The sequence below is a fragment of the Anolis carolinensis genome, unplaced genomic scaffold, assembly GCF_035594765.1.
Source record: "Anolis carolinensis isolate JA03-04 unplaced genomic scaffold, rAnoCar3.1.pri scaffold_14, whole genome shotgun sequence".
NCBI classification, from domain to species: Eukaryota; Metazoa; Chordata; class Lepidosauria; order Squamata; family Dactyloidae; genus Anolis; species Anolis carolinensis.
This window is the reverse complement of record NW_026943825.1, coordinates 2,543,969-2,566,611: the sequence shown is the minus strand read 5'-3', so window position 1 is coordinate 2,566,611 and position 22,643 is coordinate 2,543,969. Positions and strand designations below refer to the sequence as shown.

General features: G+C 36.9%; 3 protein-coding genes across 4 annotated transcripts in view; 1 reads left to right on the top strand and 2 right to left on the bottom strand.

Moving 5' to 3' along the window:
- Positions 1 to 1,437: 1,437 nt before the first annotated feature.
- Positions 1,438 to 3,806, bottom strand: LOC107983858 (proteoglycan 4-like). The gene is made up of 2 exons (XM_016999204.2): positions 2,457 to 3,806; positions 1,438 to 1,550 (listed from the first exon to the last, which is right to left on the bottom strand). The coding sequence occupies exons 1-2, from the start codon at positions 3,612 to 3,614 to the stop codon at positions 1,512 to 1,514; spliced, it is 1,197 nt and encodes a 398-aa protein (XP_016854693.2). The 5' UTR covers positions 3,615 to 3,806; the 3' UTR covers positions 1,438 to 1,511.
- Positions 3,807 to 6,555: 2,749 nt separating this feature from the next.
- On the bottom strand, positions 6,556 to 15,617 carry cdca5 (cell division cycle associated 5). The gene is made up of 6 exons (XM_062964859.1): positions 15,469 to 15,617; positions 13,003 to 13,115; positions 11,740 to 11,811; positions 10,298 to 10,336; positions 8,388 to 8,816; positions 6,556 to 7,121 (listed from the first exon to the last, which is right to left on the bottom strand). The coding sequence occupies exons 1-6, from the start codon at positions 15,527 to 15,529 to the stop codon at positions 7,041 to 7,043; spliced, it is 795 nt and encodes a 264-aa protein (XP_062820929.1). The 5' UTR covers positions 15,530 to 15,617; the 3' UTR covers positions 6,556 to 7,040.
- A 43-nt stretch (positions 15,618 to 15,660) lies between these two features.
- Positions 15,661 to 22,643, top strand: part of zfpl1 (zinc finger protein like 1) — a 13,671-nt gene continuing 6,688 nt past the window's right edge. Inside the window, exons 1-4 of one of the 2 annotated variants that reach the window (XM_062964857.1) lie at positions 15,661 to 15,789; positions 17,993 to 18,102; positions 19,914 to 20,025; positions 21,415 to 21,608. In XM_062964857.1, coding sequence (XP_062820927.1) covers positions 18,001 to 18,102; positions 19,914 to 20,025; positions 21,415 to 21,608 — 408 coding nt within the window. In that variant the 5' untranslated portion in view covers positions 15,661 to 15,789; positions 17,993 to 18,000. Of the gene's footprint in view, positions 15,815 to 17,992; positions 18,103 to 19,913; positions 20,026 to 21,414; positions 21,609 to 22,643 lie in introns of both variants that reach the window. The other variant, XM_062964858.1, reaches the window with a different exon arrangement.

The window sequence follows — 22,643 nt, the reverse complement described above, 5'->3', positions numbered from 1 at the left end:
ATGACAAGAGAGAAACCAGGACATTTTAATTCATTTATTTATTTTGTAATTTTATTCAATTAATTCATTCATTTTATTTATTTTATTTGGGTAATTTAATTCATTTTATTGAATTAAGTTATTTTATTTTGTTCCTTTATTTTAATTCAATTCACTTTATTTTTTATTGTATTTTATTTAGTTAATTGAATTTACCCCAACAACACCTTCTGAGTACGGCCCTCCAGGAAGGACATTTGCCATTGCAAAACAGTGCCCCCAATTCCTGTGAAGGATACCATGGTTTACGGTATCGAAGGCCGCTCCCCGTCTAGTTCTCTGCGTAGAACATCCATTAAGGAGACCAAGGCTGTCTCAGTTCCATGTCCTGGCCTAAAGCCAGACTGCGACAAATCTAGATAATTATTTGACTTTCAGTTAGCAGCTAGTCAGCAGAACGGGGTGAGCTCCCACTGTTAGCCCCAGCTTCTGACAACCTCGCAGTTCAAAAACATGCAAATGTGAGTAGATCAATAGGTACCGCTTCGATGGGAAGGTAACGGTGCTCCATGCAGTCATGCCAGTGGCCACATGACCTTGGAGGTGTCTACGGACAATGCCGGCTCTTCGGCTTAGAAATGGAGATGAGCTCCAACCCCCAGAGTCGAACGCGACTAGACTTAATGTCGGGAAAACCTTTACCTTACCTTTACTATTTAATTTAATTAATTGTATTTAATTTAATTTCATTTAATTAGTTTTATTTTATTTAATTCCTTGTATTTAATTTAATTTAATTGCATGTTAATATACTGTACAATTAAGCCGGGCTTTAGCATAGCAGGTTAATCACCAGCATCAATAAATCTTGCCAGTCGAAAGGTTGGCAATTCAAAGCCCGGGTTGGGGGTGAGTGTCCGACCTTCAGCCCAGCTCACTGCCCACCTAGCAGATCAAAAACAGCCGTGAGTAGATAAATAGGTACTGCTTAAGCGGAAGACCAAAAAAAAGGAGGAAGTCTGTGAACAGGGCTCTTCGGCATGGAGGACTGAGCAACAGCACCCTCCTGTGGCCGGAATCGAGCCCAACCTCCAAGACGCCGAAGATGGGAAATGCCTATATATACCTTTATCTGTGGCCCGTCCTGTCTGCGTATAATGGCATTGTGTTCTGTGATCCGCCTTGAGTCCCCTTTGGGGTGAGAAGGGCAGAATATAAATATAAATAAGTAAATAAATTATTTTATTCTGACCCGCAAGGTCTCTCCATTCAATAATGCTATTTCTTTCATTGATTTCGAATGACGGGGATTTTTCTTTATGAAATGACTTACCTGCTGAATTTCCCCTTTAGGATCTCCAGTTCCTCCCAGGTTCTCTGCAGGTCACTTTGCTCCGGGGATGATGGGAGCGCTGCTTCTTCCGGCGACCTGCAACCACAGGACAGGTAGGGCTCATTTATAATAAGGGAATACAATAATAATAATAATCCCTCTTTTATTGGGAATATAGTCCTAATAAGAGTTGTGAAACTCACAAAAGTTGTTCTGTGTTGGCTTCTGAGAGCAGATCCTAAAGAGAAGAAGAAATGCACTTAATGATAATGTTAATAATAATTCAAGAATAATCATAATAATTCAAGAATAATCATAATAATTCAATAATAATAATAATTCAACAATAGTAATAATTTAAGAATAATACTTCAATAATAATAATTCAACACTAATAATTCAAGATCAATAATTCAGTAATAATAATTTAACAACAATTTAATAATAATTCAATAATTATTCAATAATAGTAATAATTCATGATTATTATTAAACTGTGATGGATTCATTGTGTGTTCAATTGCAGATAGGGAGGGGCTGGACTGGATGGGCTTTAGGGGGCCCCTTCCAAATCTAATCCTGTTTCAGTGTTTGCATATTTGTATATTTTAAATTGTGTGCTAATGCTTTTATGTTAAGTCAGGGTATAAATAAATATAATAATAACAATAATCTATGATTGATGGATTCATTGTGTGTTGAATGGCATGGTAGATAATGGATGGACTGGGTGGCTTTTGGGGGTCCTTTCCAAAACTATAATTGATCAATTGATTGTGTGTTGAATGATAGATAAGGGTTGGACTGGATGGCCTTTGGGGATCTCTTCCAACCCTATGATTGAGTCATTAATTCATTCATGATAGATAGATTCATTTATTGTGTGTTCTTGAGTGGAAGAAAGGGGTTGGACTGGATGGCCTTTGGGGGGTCCCTTCCAAAACTACAATAGATCAATTACTTGTGTATTGAATGTAGATAAGGGTTGGACCGGATGGCCTTTGGAGGTCCCTTCTAACTTTATGATAAAGATTCATTCCTTGTGTGTTCTTGAGTGGAACATAGGAGCTGGACTGGATGGCCTCAGGGGTTTCCTATCCACCCCACGATGCCATTGCTCTTAAACAAGACTCAACCCTCTTACCTTTGCCTTGGCTTGTGCCTCTTTCTCGGCCCCGACCTCCTTCTCCCCCCTTTTGGGGCCCCCTCCTCCTCCTCCTTCGGGGCCCTCGCTCTCTTCCGCCTCTTTCCCGGTCCGGCGTCGTCCAAAGACGGCAGGAGAGGAGGCCTCGTATTTCTTCACCTTTGCCTCAGGCACCACGGACCCCGGGGAGGAGGAGGACCCCTCAGTGCTGGGGGCCTTGCTGACCGGCGCCGACCCGGGGGGCTTCCACCCCAACGAAGTGAGGCTCAACGGACTCATCACTTGCTTTGTGATCTCGTTGAGGAATTCCGAGAAACGCAGCTTCTCTTCCACGCGGCGTAGTCGTTCGGTCGACGGCGACGGCTTTTGCGGAGCGCTCAAATCCAAGCTGTTGGGGGGCTGTTGTCGGCGCTGGAGTGGCCGAGCGGGACCCAAAGAAGATCCGTGAACCTCTTTTCCCATGGTTGGCCTTACCGTTATGGTCTCGATCGACTTTGCTTTCCATAGCCGGTCTTCTCCGTTCTTCAAGATGCCTTTATTGGGAGCTTTATTGCGGCGATTGTTTCGACTCGTGTCAGCGTTGAAAACCAAACTCGTTGCTTTGTGTATTTGGCGGTCGACGGCGGCTTGTCGGCGGTGCGTCAAGCGCTCGACGCTTTTGCTATGTCCTTTCTGCAAGCGAGCGAAAGAAGATATCTCCATTTCGGCCGACTCTGGGGTCCCTTCGTGGTCGCCGATTTGGGCCAAGCGAGAGGTCCCTTCGTGGTCGCCAATTTTTCTCCCTCCTCTCGAGACGTCAATACAGGACTGCGAATGCTGCGGATGCCGACGGGAATAGTGAGACTCTGCGGTCGCCGAGAATGCTTCCTTATCGAAGCTGCCGTCCGACGACCACGAGGCTGACGAGCCAGACGAGGAGAAAGTGGATGATGAGGAGGACAACGAGGCGGCGGCGGCGAAGCGGTTGTCCGTCCGTCGGTGTTGGTCCGAGAGCCCTTTGCGCTCATCTTCCACTGGCGAGAAGAACTTTTCCATGACTTGCAGCTTCCCGGCGGTCACTTCACCCCCGCCGGCGTCGGCAGAGTCACCTTCCCAATACGGCCCTGTGTCCTCCTGGGCCTTTTTGTAGGACTTTCGCCGGACGGCCGAGGAGCTCATCTTGACCTTTCGGGGCTACATCTGCGCACAATTTTCTCTATGCTGAGTTATACAATTTTCTTTTGTTGGAGCAGAAAGGGAATACTGTATGCTGATATGACGGATTCTCTGTATCCTTTGTTCCCTTCCTCAGTTATTTGATTCTCTTTCGTTGGAGTGGAAAAGGAATATGCCAATACGATGTCTGGCGGAGCGATGGAAATATCCGCCGCGTGATGTCCGATTCTTCCCCCCTCTGGTTTCTAATATATATATATATGTATATATATATATATATATATGATTACAGGGAGAAAAATATTGGACATTGATCCGATGCTGGAGTCATGCAGAGGAAAATACAATAGTGGTTATTTTTAGGACTAAAAATATCCAATATTTTTTCCTGTAATCATACATACAGAAGCCAGAGAAGGGGAAGGAAAAAGACTGACGTCACGTGGCTATTCGGTCAACCGCTCCGCCACATTTGGTGTGATTTCCCCGAGACGGAAATTGGAGATAACTAACATTGACAAGTGCCTTCTGTTTGCAATTCGTAGCTTTTGTGAAAACATGTCTTAAAGTGAGATGTAGGACCTTGTCTTAGACTTGGATGTGTTGGGATCGACTTGATCAAGCAGCCTACCAGTCAATATTTGTTTCTTATATATATATATATATATATATATATACACTAGTTGTGCCCGGCCACGCGTTGCTGTGGCAAAGTGGTGGTGGTATTGGTTAAAAATTGTTGTGTAATTTTTATTTGACATTATTTGCATTTTTTAATTAATTTTATTGTAAGTTATATTTTTATTATATTTTATTATTTTCTTGTATTATTTTTAGTTATTTTCTGTTATTATAGTATTTTATTGTATTAATTTTTTAGTGTTTTTTATTATTTTTGGGGGGTTGCTAGGAGACCAAGTTGGAGGAGCTTAGCCTTCTAACTGGCAGCAATTGGATAAAAGCAATTATTCCTCTCTCTCTAATTAGGACTTTATTTTTCTTTTCTTTTTGTTGTATCAACCTAGAGGCGTAGATGATGGGTTGTGTTTTCAAATTTCGAGGTTGGGGGGCCTGTAGTTTTGTTGTTTTGTGGGTCGCCGTGATGCCATCACTCTTTTATATATATAGATATATATGTGTGTGCGTGCGCGTGTGTGTTAATATTATATATTAATTTGGTTTTATGTTATTTTTGTACTATTATTACATGTGTGCTTGTTAATATTATTACATATTGTTACTATTATTATATATTATTACTCTTATTTTTATTACTATTACATATTATTACAATTACATTACTTATAATGTAATTGTAATAATTTATATTACTCTGCCATCATATATAATTAGTATTATATATATGACTAACTGTACTATTGTAATACTTGGGCAGGGATTTGTCGTTTCCCAGAGTGTCATAGTTAGGCAATAATATATTATTATAATATGCAATCATATAATAATGAAATTGTAATAATATGTAATAATAGTAACATATATTAGTTTGATATTTGCATTATCTCTTTGGCTAGGAGTCTCTCTGGTTCAAATGTCCTAGCAGGTAGTCCTTTGTCAACCCGCCTGTATGTAAACAATGTGAGACTTCTCTTTAACTTGCATTGGCTCGTGGCGGTTATTAAATGCAAAAGGGAAAAGCTCATAATTAAAATGGAGTAGACCTAAGTGACAAATAAATGAGCAGGTAAAATCTTAGAAATGTTTGGGACTGATTTACATCAGCTATACAAGTCTTCAATGCTAAGGTATTGCATTAGAAATAGGCCAAATATCGATTGAGTCCCGGGCATGAATCCTCAAATTAAATTCCTGGTTGAAAATGTTTATTATTATTATTATTATTAACATTGAGGCTGGGAGGCCATCTGTCAGGGGTGCTTTGCTTCTCAATATTGTCAATATTATTTGCTTGGTTCTACCTGTTTTGTCTGATCCATTGGATCGTAATGAATTTATTTAAATTGTGGTTATTTTTAGAACTGCTTTTCCCCCCCAGCAGACATGCTTTCTGAGGCTCTGATATAATCAGCCAATGCAAGGGATACTCCGCTTTCTGTTGTTTCCAATGCGAACGCTCCATTGATCAATGGCACGGTGCTCTGCGGACAATTGCAAGGTCATGCATGTCCAGCCATGCGGATGGAGGCGATCAATGGGAGAAAAAAAAGTCAACATCAAGCCATATATACATACATAAGTAAAAGTATGTATGAAAGTTTGTACCACAAAGGCTCCTACGTGGCTCGATGGATCTGGACTAAACGCGGCACACAAGACAGCGCATACTTCAATTTAAAATATTGGCTGGGTTTTAGATTTAAAATCCACACCAAAGGGCCCCAAAAATGGAATAAATAAGTGTGTATATAGTTATGTAAGTATGTATGTTTGTACCACAAAGGCTCCTATGTGGTTTGATGGATCTGGACTAAACGCGGCACACAAACAGCGCATACTTCAATTTAAAATACTGACTGGGTTTTAGCTTTAAAATCCACACCAAATGGTTTCAGTACCAAATAAATAGGTATGTATGAATGTTTGTACCACAAAGGCTCCTATTTGACTCAATGGATCTGGACCTAACGTGGCACACAAGACAATACATACTCCATTTATACCATTTATGTGTTTTAAATGCAATTTTTATCCTGTATTTTGTTTTAATTGATATATTGTATTACTGTTTTATCTTTTTATAGTGTGATTTGTATTATGTTGTTTATGTTTTGTTCTATGTTGTTTGGGCCTCTGCCCCATGTAAGCTGCTCCACGGGGAGATGTTGGCAGGGTATAAATAAAGTTTATTATTATTATTATTACTCCGATTTAAAATACTGCCTGGGTTTCGGCTTTAAAATCCACCACAAAGGGTTCCAAAAACGGAATAAATAGGTACGTAGGACAAAACCCAAGCCATCAATCCGTTCTTCACAGAATTGTTATTTAATTCATGGTGATTCGTGCCCCAGTGAAACACAGAAAAGCAATGAAAATAACCTCACTTTGTTTTGTCATTTTGGGGAGTTAAGTTTTAATCTGAATCAGCAATGTGTTTTGCAAAAAAACACTGAAAAGCAGGCCAGGTTTTAACACATTGATGCCACACAAGTAGGGAAATCTCGCTCTCTAGATAAGTCAACCAACATCGTAAAAGGTTTATAAGCTTTTGGGGAGGGAGGAAACATTATATACACAAACACACCTTGTAACGAAACCTCAGGTTTTATCTACGAATTAAGTAGAAAAATTAACATTCTAGCTATGCATAAACGGGGAATGCAAGCCTCAAGCTGCACAGCAAATATACACCGCAATGTACAAGGCATTCAGTTTCGAGGTGAAGAGCGGAATGTCTCTCATTTGTCAGTAAAGGGTTGGGCATTGAGCTTTTCAACACAAAAGGCTTCATTCCACCAAGAGATTGAATTTCTCCGCTTCCTCAAACTCGGCGTTCATCTGGGCCATCCATTCGTCCAGCTCCGATTCCTGGGGAGAAAGTCGAAGATAGAGAAAATACAATCTTGAAATAATACAGTAAAATAAATTTAAATCAAAAGAAAATATGGGGGAGTAATATTGAAGTGATGTATAAAATAACTTTAGTCAAAATGATCAAATAATAATAATAATAATAATAATAATAATAATAATACATCACACAGTCCTAGACACTTGGGAAGTGTTCGACTTGATTTTGTGAAATGAAATCCAGCATATCTATCTTGTTTGCTGTGTCATAATAAAATAATAATAATGGAAACAATAGACATTGACAAACTTACGATCTGCCAACTGCAAAAGGCCACCCTGCTGGGATCTGCACGCATCATCCGAAAATACATCACACAGTCCTAGACACTTGGGAAGTGTTTGACTTGTGATTTTGTGAAACGAAATCCAGCATATCTATCTTGTTTGCTGTGTCATACAATAATAATAATATTATTGTCCTCTCACACAAGCTGCCGATTGGCGTTGTACTGAGCAAGAACACACTGCCCCTTCCGATTCATTATTATATTGTTATCATTCTCTCATAGAAGCTGTTGAGTGGCACAACCTTTTGAATAATTATTATATTGTTATCTGGGTTGCTGTGAATTTTCCGGGCTGCCTGGCCATGTTCCAGAAGCATTCTCTCCTGACGTTTTGTCCTGATCTATGGCAGGCAAGCTGTTTAGTGGCATAATTGTTTGGCTGGCATTACACTTAAGTGAGAACGTACCTGGCCCTTTCTTAGTAGTAGTAGTAGTAGTAGTAGTAGCAATAATATCGTGTTTTCCCAAAAATAAGACAGTGTCTTATATTAATTTTTACTCCCAAAGATGTGCTAGTCTTATTTTCAGGGAATGTCTTATGTTTCCATGAAGAAGAATTCGCATTTATTGTTGAACAAAAAAACCGAACATTTACTCTATATTGTACTGTAGTTGTCATCAAAAACCAGCATAACCAGACAAACTGGGAATCCTATCAAGAAGTTCTTGTTACTACCATTATTTCCATGTACAAAACTCTATGGTATATGCATTTACTAATGCTCTGGTGTTCTGTTTGGCGGGCATGCTTCCAAACAAGACCTAGTAGAGGTTTTGCTGAATTGCTAAATATAAGGCATCCCCGAAAAGTAAGACCTAGCAAAGTTTGTGTTTGGAAGCATGCCCGGGGATGTCTTATTTTCCTGGAAACAGGGTAATTAATAATAATAATAATAATAATATTTTGAGTGGCCACGGGGCCTCCAATGCTCACCTGGAACTGGGGCACCTTCCTCCTCCGGCGCTTCTGCTTCTCCCCCGCGATGCCCGGGAGGTCCGTGTCGAGCTCCAACGTGGCTTCGGCCCATTTCCCAGTGTTTATGGCGTTTGCGGGCGATGCTTCCGCTTCCGCTCCATCCTCCATCAGGAGCCGGTCAAAGCCGAAGAGGGTCTGCCGCTTGCGGGTGTCTGGGGTGGAGGAGAAGGTGGCATTGCCTTCCTTCCCCACGAAGCTGAGCTCCAGGCGGCTGTAGGAGCGCCGCACTCGCTTGGCCATGGCCTCGTCCCGCTCGTCAGCCCCGTCGGCATTATTGCCGTCAACCGGTGACAGGACCTTCTTATCCGTGCAATCCGCCTTGGCAACCTCTTTTGCAGGCGGGCTCCCAGCCTCTGGGACGTTCTCCTTCTCTTCTTGTAAAGGGACCTGAAAGAGGAATAATAATAATAATAAATTATCATACTAATAATAGATACAATACTGCTTTGAGTCTCCTTGTGGAGTATAAATAAACGTAATGTGTAACATTGCTTGCTCCATCAATGTTCAACATTTACACAAATGACCAGCCACTGCCAGAAAGGGCCAGAGAGTTTAATAGTAATATAATAATAGTAATATAATAATAATAATAATAATAATAATAATAATAATAATAATAATAATAATAATAAAGTTTAGAACTGATAATAGATACATAGCTGCTTTGAGTCTGTGGAGAGAAAAAGCAGGGTATAAATAAATATAATACTAATACTAATAATAGATACATAGCTGCTTTGAGTCTCCTTGTGGAGTATAAATAAACGTAATAATGTGCAACATTGCTTGCTCCATCAATGTTCAACATTTACGCAAATGACCAGCCACTGCCAGAAAGGGCCGGAGAGTTTAATAGTAATATAATAATAATGATAATAATAATAAATTTTAATACTGATAATAGATACACAGCTGTTTTGAGTCTCTGGAGAGAAAAAGCAGGGTATAAATAAATATATTATTATTATTATTAGCGACATTTATATCCCGCCCTTCTCATCCTGAAGGGGACTCAGGGCAGTTTACAATTATATATACATAAAATATATTATATTATACGACTATATTGCAATATTATTAGTAATATTGCATGTAATATAAATATACAATATAAATATATTTTTATGCCGCCCTTCTCACCCCAAAGGGGACTCAGGGCAGTTTACAAGTATATATACATACAATATATTATATTATACAACTATATTGCAATATTATTAGTAATATTGCATGTAATATAAATATACAATTATAATAGTGAATTATAATTATTATTACATTGTATTACATTAATACTAATAATAATACAGTAGAGTTTCACTTATCCAACATAAACAGGCCGGCAGAACATTGGATAAGCGAATACGTTGGATAATAAGGAGGGATTAAGGAAAAGCCTATTAAACATCAAATTAGGTTATGCTTTTACAAATTAAGCACCAAAACATCATGTTATACAACAAATTTGACAGAAAAAGTAGTTCAATACGCAATAATGTTATGTTGTAATTACTGTATTTACAAATTTAGCACCAAAATGTCACGATGTTTTGAAAACATTGACTACAAAAATGTGTTGGATAATCCAGAACGTTGGATAAGCAAATGTTGGATAAGTGAGACTCTACTGTAATAGTAAAATAATAATAATAATAATAATAATAATAATAATAATAAAGGTTAATACTGATAATAGATACATAGCTGCTTTGAGTGTGGAGAGAAAAAGCAGGGTATAAATAAATATAATAATAATACTAATACTAATAATACATAGCTGCTTTGAGTCTCCTATGTGGAGAGAAAAAGCAGGGCATAAATAAACATGAATAGTAATAATACTAATTCTAATACTAATGACTGACCCTTGGACTCCGTCGGGGTGTGATGGCGGCCTCTTTTACCTGGAGCCAAAAAGAAAGGCCAAAATGAGACGGACAGATAGATAGAGATGCTTGATAGAGATAATAGATAGCTAGATAGATATAGATAAGTGATGGAGATGATGTAATAATAATAATAATAACAACAACAACAACTTTATTTTTATACCCTCCTTCCATCTTCCCGAAGGAACTTGGGGTGGCTTACATGGGGTCGAGCCCAGGTAAATACAATAATAACACAAAACACATCAAATAACAAAACCACGTGCAAATATAAAATTTTAACCATTAACATATAAAGATAAAATACAAACATTAATAAAACGTGATTTAAACAGGAGAATAAAAATCATAAAAAATGAACTGGGCAAAGTGCACAAGTGAATTTTGAGAACATGAGGTATGTTAAGTTGATAGGGAAGTAGATAGAGATAATAAAGGTCATAGCTAGCTAGACAGAAATAATACTGTAATAACAACAACAATAACACTATGTCACCAAATTTGAAAAATGTTTTGTTCCTGGTTTGAAAGTGTGATTACCAGTTTCATTGCGTGGTCCTTCCTTCGAAAGTAGTTGTTCTCCAGACTAGGTTGAGTGGGTCAAGACTCGATGATGAGAGACTCATTGAGAAACGAGAGCAAAATATGCTACAGGATGATGCCTCTTCCATGAAGACAAAGTTTAGGTAGTTTAATCAACTTTCTTCATGTTTTTATGATAGAACTAATTAGAAAATGGCATTGCTAACGATAAGAATAAAGAAATTTTATTTAACTTTTTGGTCACAGCGGCAAAGCTAGTCTACGCAAGAATGTGGAGACAAAAAGAAATACTTAAAAAAGAAGATTGGCTAAATAAGGTATTAGAGATCATGAATATGGACAGGTTGACTTACTGGTTATCCCCAAACCAAGGACTACCAAAAAAAAGAAACCAACTGGGACTTAGTCAAAGATTATCTAAAACAAGCAAAATTAGATCTCATCTGCTGAAACTCAACATGTCCAAGATTAGAAGAGGACGAAGGGGATGTAGCTTAATGGAATATTAATTACGACGGTTAAAGAAATAGCAAGAGCAAGCTGGAAGTCCAGAACTTTTAATTTTTATTCTCTCTCTTTTTTAAAAAATAGTTTTATTTTGTGTATATGTAGGTGTGTGTGTGTGTGTATTGATGCATATATATACATATACGAGCAGGTGGATATATAGATGTATATAATAGTTTTTTTTTCTTTTTTCTCTCTTCCTTTCTTTACTTTTCCCACTTTTCTACAACAAAAATATTGTTCTCCCACTTTCGTTGTATACCAATTTTTTCCCCATCTCTTCTTATTGTATATGAAATCTCAATAAATACATAATTAGAAAATGGCATTGCTAATCCAGGAACAAATCTGTAAATAGCCTTACTGACCTGCCGGTTCGATTGTGGCCTAATTTTCTTCAGAGCAATGATGGGTTTCTTCACCTTGAGCGGCGCAGGAGGCTGCGGGGAAATTGCAAAACTCCAGTGAATTTCTAACTCTAGGATTCTATCTATTTTGTAGAGGGTTGGACTGGATGGCCTTTGGGGCTCCCTTCCCAGTCTAGAGTTCTATCTATCCATGTAAATCTATCTGGATAATGCAACAGTAATAATAACAATAATAATAAAAATTATTTTCATTCTGCCCTATCTCCCTGTATCTATATCTATGTATATATTTCTTAGAGGGTTGGACTGGATGGCCTTTGGAGATACTATGATCCCTTCCAACTAGGATTTTATCTACATTTCTGTTTCTCCACCTATCTATCCATGTCTGTCTGTCTATCTTTCTATTCTATATTATATTTATTCATCCATCCATCTAATCTATTTCTATCAGCTCTCTCTCTCTATCGATATCTATTTCTAAGAGGGTTGGACTGGATGGCCTTTGGGGTCCCTCTAAGAATAAATAAATATATGTATGTATATATTTATCTACCTGTCTGTATCTATTCTATCTATATTTATCTATTTCTTAGTGCGTTGGACTGGACAGCCTTTGGGATCCCTCTAAGAATAAATAAATATATGTATGTATGTATTTATCTATGTAGCTATTCTATCTATATCTATTTCTTAGTGGGTTGGACTGGATGGCCTCTGGGGTCCCTCTAAGAATAAATAAATATATGTATGTATGTATTTATCTATGTATCTATTCTATCTATATCTATTTCTTAGTGGGTTGGACTGGACGGCCTTGGGGTCCCTCTAAGAATATATATATATATATATATATATATATATATATATATGTGTGTGTGTGTGTGTGTGTGTGTGTACGTATGTGTGTATTTATCTATGTAGCTATTCTATCTATGTCTATTTCTTAGTGGGTTGGACTGGATGGCCTCTGGGGTCCCTCTAAGAATAAATAAATATATATATATATATGTACGTATGTATGTATTTATCTATGTAGCTATTCTATCTATACCTATTTCTTAGTGGGTTGGACTGGATGGCCTCGGGGGCCCCTCTAAGAATAAATAAATATATGTATGTATGTATTTATCTATGTATCTATTCTATCTATATCTATTTCTTAGTGCGTTGAACTGGACAGCCTTTGGGTGCCCCTTCCAACTCTAGGGCCTTGGGGGTCCCTTCCAATCTCATGATTCCAGGGGTATTTCTATGACGCACCGGACTGATGTCCGCCCTGCTGGGCCTCAAACATGTCTTCTTTGGAGATGAAGACGCAGCCGTGGAAGAAGCCGTCCGTTCAGACCTTCGCCTCGGAGGAAAGGAAACGGCACCTAAAACAAAAGAAAGAGTAAAAAAAAGGAAGGGAAAAAGACCAAAAGAGTGTTAAAAACTCTAAAATCAGGACAGTAAATAAAGAGCAGCACTCTGAAAGCAGGGGAATTCCAGAAAGGAAACAATCATGGCTAACTAACACCTCCCAAGAAAGGATTCCCCCGGGCAGGAAGCAGCCAGGGTTTTCTCGATGTTCAATGAGAGGCCGAGCTTCTCGTAAGCTTATGCAAAGGAGTTGAGAGTAGCTTGTAGGTCTCCTGAATGTGCACAGACTACGTTGTCATTGGCATATTGGAGTTCCATAACACAAGTTGTGACCTTGGTTTTGGATTTCAGTCTGATGATTGTAGCACTTTATCTATGTTTGGAATTTGCAACTTACAGTGTGCACTTTGCTGATCTACTATTACAGCCTCACTGTTTTTAATAAGTTTTTTTTAATATTTTTGATTAATGTGTAAATGCGACTACTGGTGCATGCTATTGTTTGTCGATGCATTGTACATTGTTATTGTTTTTTATCTGATATTTCTGTGAGCCGCCCCGAGTCCCCTTCGCGGGAGATGGAGGCGGGATACTAATAAACGTATTATTATTATTATTATTATTATTAAATAGCTTGCCATCTGTCCGACAGGTCATTTCCACTTTGGTGGGAAGCTTCCCATCAACAAGATGAAGTATCATAGCTGCAAGGCTATTCAGTGCTAATCAAGGTGGCCAATTGCAACATTGACACCTGCCTCAAACAGGTGTTCTTTCTTCCTCCCACCCTGGACATTATTCCACATACAGTAGAGTCTCACTTATCCAACATAAACGGGCCGGCAGAACGTTGGATAAGCAAATATGTTGGATAATGAGAGATTAAGGAGAAGCATATTAAACATTAGGTTATGATTTTACAAATTAAGCACCAAAACATCATGTTATACAACAATTTGACAGAAAAAGTAGTTCATTACACATTAATGCTATGTAGTAATTACTGTATTTATGAATTTAGCACCAAAATATCACAATGCGTTGGATAAGCGAATATGTTGGATAAGGAGAGATTAAGAAAAAGCCTATTAAACATCAATATAGGTTATGATTTTACAAATTAAGCACCAAAACATCATGTTATACAACAATTTGGCAGAAAAAGTAGTTCATTACACGTTAATGCTATGTAGTAATTACTGTATTTATGAATTTAGCACCAAAATATCACAATGCATTGGATAAGCGAATATGTTGGATAAGGAGAGATTAAGAAAAAGCCTATTACACATCAATATAGGTTATGATTTTACAAATTAAGCACCAAAACATCATGTTATACAACAATTTGGCAGAAAAAGTAGTTCATTACACGTTAATGCTATGTAGTAATTACTGTATTTATGAATTTAGCACCAAAATATCACAATCCATTGGATAAACGAATATGTTGGATAAGGAGAGATTAAGAAAAAGCCTATTACACATCAAATTAGGTTATGATTTTACAAATTAAGCACCAAAACATCATGTTATACAACAATTTGGCAGAAAAAGTAGTTCATTACACGTTAATGCTATGTAGTAATTACCGTTTTTACGAATTTAGCACCAAAATATCACAATGTATTGAAAACACTGAGTACAAGAATGTGTTGGATAATCCAGAACGTTGGATAAGCGAGTGTTGTATAAGTGAGACTCTATGTTGGATAATAAGGCGAGATTAAGGAGAAGCCTATTAAACATCAAAATAGGTTATGATTTTACAAATTAAGCACCAAAACGTCATGTTAGACAACAAATTTGACAGAAAAAGTAGTTCATTACGCATTAATGCTATGTAGTAATTACTGTTTTTACGAATTTAGCACCAAAATATCACGATGTATTGAAAACATTGACTACAAAAATGCGTTGGATAAGTGAATGTTGGATAAGTGAGACTCTACTGTATATATAAACCCCACTTGCCTAGTTTCCAACCAACCTCACAACCTCTGAGAATGCCTCTAAGGATAAGATGTGGGTGAAACGTCAGGAGAGAATGCTGCTGGGACAGGCATTGGGAAAAGGAAGAGGCCTGAGGTTGTTAGGAATTGTAGGAGTTGAAGTCCCTTCGGGGAGATGGGGCGGGGTATAAAAATAAAATTATTATTATTGTTGTTATTATAAGCCCAGAACACCTTGAGGGCCCAAGCTGGGTCAGGTCAGGCCTGCTCTGGAACATAGCCAGACTGACTAGAAAACTCACAGCAACCCAATAATAATAATAATAATAATAATAATAATAATAATAATAATGAATCCTATGTTCTGGGACTTTCCTTGGGGGAACTACAGCTCCCAAGGACGCGGCCTACCTACCTGCCCGGGCCTCTCCTGCGGAGCGAGCCCGCCTCTGGAGGCCGCGGCCTCCTCCCGCCATCGCCGCCTTCCTCTCGTCCTTCTTCCGCCTTTGAAATTGCCCGCCACCTCCACGCAGGAAGCGACGCCGTCACAACGGAAGAGGCTCAGGAAAAAACAGCCGGCGCCATTTTAGGAGAGGCAAAAGTTCCAGTCGTTCTTTCCTTCGACTTCTCGCGAGACTTGGCACGCTTCGGTTTCCTTCTCGCCTCAGCGGCGGCATCAGTGCGCGACTTTCCCGGAAGAGACGTGGCAGAAGGCGGAAGCAGGCCGAGGAAGAAGGTGAGCTGTAAGACTGACCGGGGAGGTAATGCGGGTTGATACCGCTTTAAATGCCACGACCGTATTCTGGGGGATCATGGGAATGGCAGCAGAGCTCATAATATAGAATTATTTTATGGTTATTAATGTATTCTTGTTATTATCCATACAGTAGAGTCTCACTTATCCAAGGTTCTGGATTATCCAACGCATTTTTGTAGTCAATGTTTTCAATATATCATACATTAGACTCTAATGTTCTAATGTTTTGATGTTGATGTTTTATGCTGGTTTGTATGTTATTGTTATTCTTGTTATTATCCATAAAGTAGAGTCTCACTTATCCAAGGTTCCGGATTATCCAACGCATTTTTGTAGTCAATGTTTTCAATATATCATACATTAGACTCTAATGTTCTAATGTTTTGATGCTGATGTTTTATGCTGGTTTGTATGTTATTGTTATTCTTGTTATCCATATAGTAGAGTCTCGCTTATCCAACGTTCTGGATTATCCAATGCATTTTTGTAGTCAATGTTTTCAATATATCATACATTAGACTAATGTTCTAATGTTTTGATGTTGATGTTTTATGCTGGTTTGTATGTTATTGTTATTCTTGTTATTATCCATACAGTAGAGTCTCACTTATCCAAGGTTCTGGATTATCCAACGCATTTTTGTAGTCAGTGTTTTCACTATATCATACATTAGACTCTAATGTTCTAATGTTTTGATGCTGATGTTTTATTCTGGTTTGTATGTTATTGTTATTCTTGTTATCCATATAGTAGAGTCTCGCTTATCCAACGTTCTGGATTATCCAACGCATTTTTGTAATCAATGTTTTCGATATATCATAATATTTTGGTGCTAAATTCGTAAATACAGTAATTACTACATAGCATTAATGTGTAATGAACTACTTTTTCTGTCAAATTTGTTGTATAACATGATGTTTTGATGCTTAATTTGTAAAATCATAACCCAATTTGATGTTTAATAGGCTTTTCCTTAATCCCTCCTTATTATCCAAGATATTTGCTTATCCAAGATTCTGGATTATCCAAGGCATTTTTACAGTCAGTGTTTTCAATATATCGTGATATTTTGGTGCTAAATTCGTAAATACAGTAATTACAACATAACATTACTGCATATTGAACTACTTTTTCTGTCAATTTTGTTGTAAAACATGATGTTTTGGTGCTTAATTTGTAAAATCACAACCTAATTGGATGTTTAATAGGCTTTTTCTTAATCCCTCCTTATTATCCAAGACATGATGTTTTGGTGCTTAATTTGTAAAATCATAACCTCATTTGATGTTTAATAGGCATTTCCTTAATCCCTCCTTATTATCCAAGATATTCACTTATCCAAGGTTCTGCTGCCCCGTTTAGCTTGGATAAGTGAGACTCTACTGTGTCTATTGATTGATTGATTTCTATCCCGCTTTATCTCTACCTATGGAGACTCAAAGAAGATCACAATCAAAAACATTAGAACTAATAATAATAATAAATATATTATTGGGCTGCTTTGGGTTTTGGGAGTAGAGTCTCACTTATCCAAGGTTCTGGATTATCCAAGGCATTTTTGTAGTCAATGTTTTCAATAAATCGTGATATTTTGGTGCTAAATTCATAAATACAATCATTACAACATAACATGACTGCGTATTGAACTACTTTTTCTGTCAATTTTGTTGTATAACATGATGATTTGGTGCTTAATTTGTAAAATCATAACCTAATTTGATGTTTAATAGGCTTTTCCTTAATCCCTCCTTATTATCCAAGATATTCGCTTATCCAAGGTTCTGCCGGCCTGTTTAGCTTGGATAAGTGAGACTCTACTGTAATAATAATATTACCATATAATGATATAGTACAATATAGTAATTAAATGCTTATATTGTACTATCTTAATAATATATTGTATGTTCATTTGATTTGTAAACAGCTCTGAGTCCCCTCTGGGGTGAGAAAGAAGAGCGGGATATAAATGTAATAAATAAATAATAAATAAATATAAAATACACATATAAAAACATATTTCTACAAAATGCATATATTAAAATACACAGAAGAAAGATTAAAACACTATTCGCGATTCAAACGGACAGGGCCTCCTCCTTCCAAGGCAGATAGTGGCCTTTCCTTTCCAATAATAATGATTGAATCCTTATAATCGAATCTATTTTTTTTTCTCCTGTTGCAGGCTTTGCGATGGGGCTGTGCAAATGCCCCAAGAGGAAGGTGACCAACCTCTTCTGCTTCGAGCACCGCGTCAACGTATGCGAGCACTGCATCGTCGCCAATCACAACAAGGTAAAGTTGTTGTTATTGTTGTTGATGTTGCTGAGCACACCCAAGGTGAATGCGTTACCTCCGAAGGAAGGAGATCTGGAAGGAAGGGGTGATTTGGCCAGTCCTTGAAAAGAGGACATTTAGTGCTAACGGATGATATAGTGATCGATTAATACCATGGTTGGCATCTCATAATTCTCATCTTTTTGTTTGTGGCTCTTTGCATTTTATTGGTTTTCTAATAATAGATACATAAGCGCTTCGAGTCTCCTTGTGGAGAGAAAAGGTGGTGTATAAATAAACAACCATAATAATAATACAGTCTAATACTAATAATAGTTACTGTATATACTCGAGTATAAGCCTAGTTTTTCAGCCCTTTTTTTAAGACTGAAAAAGCCCCCCTCGGCTTATACTCGGGTGAGGGTCCTGGTTGGCTTATATTTGGGTCAGCTTATACTCGAGAATATATGGTACATTTATTACTGTATATACTCGAGTATCAGCCTAGTTTTTCAGCCCTTTTTTTAAGACTGAAAAAGCCCCCCTCGGCTTATACTCGGGTGAGGGTCCTGGTTGGCTTATATTTGGGTCAGCTTATACTCGAGAATATATGGTACATTTATTATTTTTCTCTATTATTATTGGTATTATTACATTTATTATTTTTCTCTATTATTGTTGCTACTATTACATTTATTTTACTCTATTTTTATTATTATTATTAATACATTTATTATTTCACTCTGATCTTATTATTATTATTATTGCATTTATTATTTTACTCTATTTATTATTACTTGTATTATTTTCCTGTATTTATTATTATTCTTATTACATGTATTATTTTACTCTATTATTATTAAAAGGATACATAATCACATTTACATTGAAGAAGATGAGAATAATGATTTGATCAGAGTTGGACAGTCTTACCTTAAATTTGAGCTTGATGTAAATATTCAAAAACATTGAACCTACTGATGCCTCAATTAATGTAATTTTATTGGTACAGTAGAGTCTCACTTATCCAACACTCGCTTATCCAACGTTCTGGATTATCCAACGCATTTTTGTAGTCAATGTTTTCAATATATCATGATATTTTGGTGCTAAATTCGTAAATACAGTAATTACTACATAGCATTACTATGTATTGAACTACCTTTTCTGTCAAATTTGTTATATAACATGATGTTCTGATGCTTAATTTGTAAAATCATAACCTAATTTGATGTTTAATAGGCTTTTCCTTAATCTCTCCTTATTATCCAACATATTCGCTTATCCAACGTTCTGTCGGCCCATTTACGTTGGATAAGTGAGACTCTACTGTATCTATTTTTATTTCTGAAATTTACCGCCCTTGGCTTATACTGGAGTCAATGTTTTCCTAGTTTTTTTTGTGGTAAAATTATGTGCCTCGGGTTATATTCGTGTCGGCTTATACTCGAGTATATACGATAAATAATAATAATAATACAGTCTAATGCTAATAATAGTTATGTAGCCGCTTTGAGTCCCCTTTGTCGAAAAAAAGTGGGGTGTAAACAAACAGCAACAACAATAATAGTAAATAATAATAATACATTCTAATAGTAATAATAGATACACAACTGCTTTGAGTTGCTGTGTGGAGAGAAAAAGTGGGGTATAAATAATAATAATAATAATAATAATAATAATAATAATACATTAATACTAATAATAGATATATAGGGGCTTATGAGTCTCTTTTGTGGGAAGAGAATAATAATAATAATAATAATAATAATAATAATAATAATAATAATAATAATGCTTTGCTCTTGCCTCCCTCCCTTGCTTTGCAGTGCATTGTCCAGTCTTACTTGCAGTGGCTCCAGGACAGCGACTACAACCCCAACTGCCGGCTCTGCAACACCCTTCTTTCCACCAAAGAGACCGTCCGCCTCGTCTGCTATGGTCAGTTCTTTCGTTTAATGCCGGTGCACTTTAGCTAGGTCTGGGGGTCACCCCAAAGGTCCAGGCACGGGTCAAAATATAACACAGAACTGATGCTGATTTATCCAGGCTTTCATTTCTGCAGTCATGGCTCCCTGTATAAGCTAAGCTTTCTTCTCGGTACTTCTGCTCTTCCTGGATTATCATAATAGATACAGAGCTGCTTCAAATTTCCTTTGTGGAGACAAAAAGCAGGGCATAAATCATCATAATAATAATAACAACAGCAGCAATAATACAATCTAATTCTAATAATAGATGCATAGCTGGTTTGAGTCTCCTTTGTGGAGAGAAAAAGTGGGGCATAAATAAAAATAATAATAATAGGTAATACAATAATACATACAGACACGTTGTTATGTACAAATAATAGATATATAACTGCTCTTAGTCTCTGTGGAGAGAAAAAGAGTATAAATAAACATAATAATAATATAATAGATACATAGCTGAGTTTGTATAAATATACATACTGTATATACTTGAGTATCAGCCTAGTTTTTCAGCCCTTTCTTTAAGACTGAAAAAGCCCCCCTCAGCTTATACTCGGGTGAGGGTCCTGGTGGGTTTATATTTGGGTCAGCTTATACTCGAGAATATATGGTACTTTTATTTTTTCTCTATTATTATTGGTATTATTACATTTATTATTTTTCTCTATTATTGTTGCTACTATTACATTTATTTTACTCTATATTTATTATTAATAATACATTTATTATTTCACTCTGATCTTATTATTACTGAATTTATTATTTCACTCTATTTATTATTACATGTATTATTTTTCTGTAATTATTATTATTATTATTATTATTATTATTATAAGCACATTTACATTGAAGAGATGAGAATAATGATTTGATCAGAGTTGGACAGTCTTATCTTAAATGTGAGCTTGATGTAAATATTCAAAAACATTTAACCTACTGATGCCTCAATTAATGTAATGTTATTAGTACCTATTTTTATTTCTGAAATTTCCCACCCTTGGCTTATACTGGAGTCAATGTTTTCCCAGTTATTTTGTGGTAAAATTAGGTGTCTTGGCTTATATTCGGGTCGGCTTATACTCGAGTATATACGGTATATATTACATGTAATATTAATAATAATATTACAATATATTGATATAGTACAATATGGTAATTTATTGCCAGTATTGTGCTATGCTAATAATATAATATTGTATGTAAATTTAATTTATAAGCCACTCTGAGCCCCAGTGACGTCTTTACTGGGAAACCTTGGTGTAATTGGGAGCCTCAATGCCGCCACAGTAAATGGATCGGCTTTCTGTGGTTGTTCTTTGGCTTTTCCTCACCCTTTTCCCTCTTCTTCCTGCCACAGACCTCTTCCACTGGTCGTGCCTGAACGAGATGGTGGCCCACCTTCCAAAGAACACGGCCCCGGCCGGCTTCCAGTGCCCCGGTTGCCAGGGGCCCCTCTTTCCGCCCGCCAACCTGGTCAGCCCCGTGGCCGCAGCCCTGACCCACAAGCTGGCCTCCGTCAATTGGGCCCGGCCTGGCCTCGGACTCCCCCTGGTAAGAGCAGGAGAATTATTATTCCCGTCATTATCATTATTACGTTTATTTATGTACTTATTATTAGTATTAGAATGCATTATTTTATTATGACACAGCAAACAACATAGACATGCTGGATTTCGTTTCACAAAATCACAAGTCGAACACTTCCCAAGTGTCTAGGACTGTGTGATGTATTATTATTATTATTATTATTATTATTATTATTGTTATTATTGTTATTATTGTTATTATTGTTATTATTGTTATTATTATTTTATTATGACACAGCAAACAAGATAGACATGCTGGATTTCGTTTCACAAAATCACAAGTCGAACACTTCCCAAGTGTCTAGGACTGTGTGATGTATTATTATTATTATTATTATTATTATTATTATTATTGTTATTATTGTTATTATTGTTATTATTGTTATTATTGTTATTATTATTTTATTATGACACAGCAAACAAGATAGACATGCTGGATTTCGTATCACAAAATCACAAGTCGAACACTTCCCAAGTGTCTAGGACTGTGTGATGTATTATTATTATTATTATTGTTATTATTGTTATTATTGTTATTATTATTTTATTATAACACAGCAAACAAGATAGATATGCTGGATTTCGTATCACAAAATCACAAGTCGAACACTTCCCAAGTGTCTAGGACTGTGTGATGTATTATTATTATTATTGTTATTATTGTTATTATTGTTATTATTGTTATTATTGTTATTATTGTTATTATTATTTTATTATGACACAGCAAACAAGATAAATATGCTGGATTTCGTATCACAAAACCACAAGTCGAACACTTCCCAAGTGCCTAGGACTGTGTGATGTATTTTCAGATGATGCGTGCAGATCCCAGCAGGGTGGCCTTTTGCAGTTGGCAGATCGTAATTTTCTCAATGCCTATTGTTTCCAAATGCCGGCTGAGATCTTTTGGCACGGCAACCAGTGTGCCCATCACCACCGGGACCACCTGCACTGGTTTCTGCCAGAGTCTTTGAAGTTCAATCTTGAGGTCCTGATAGCG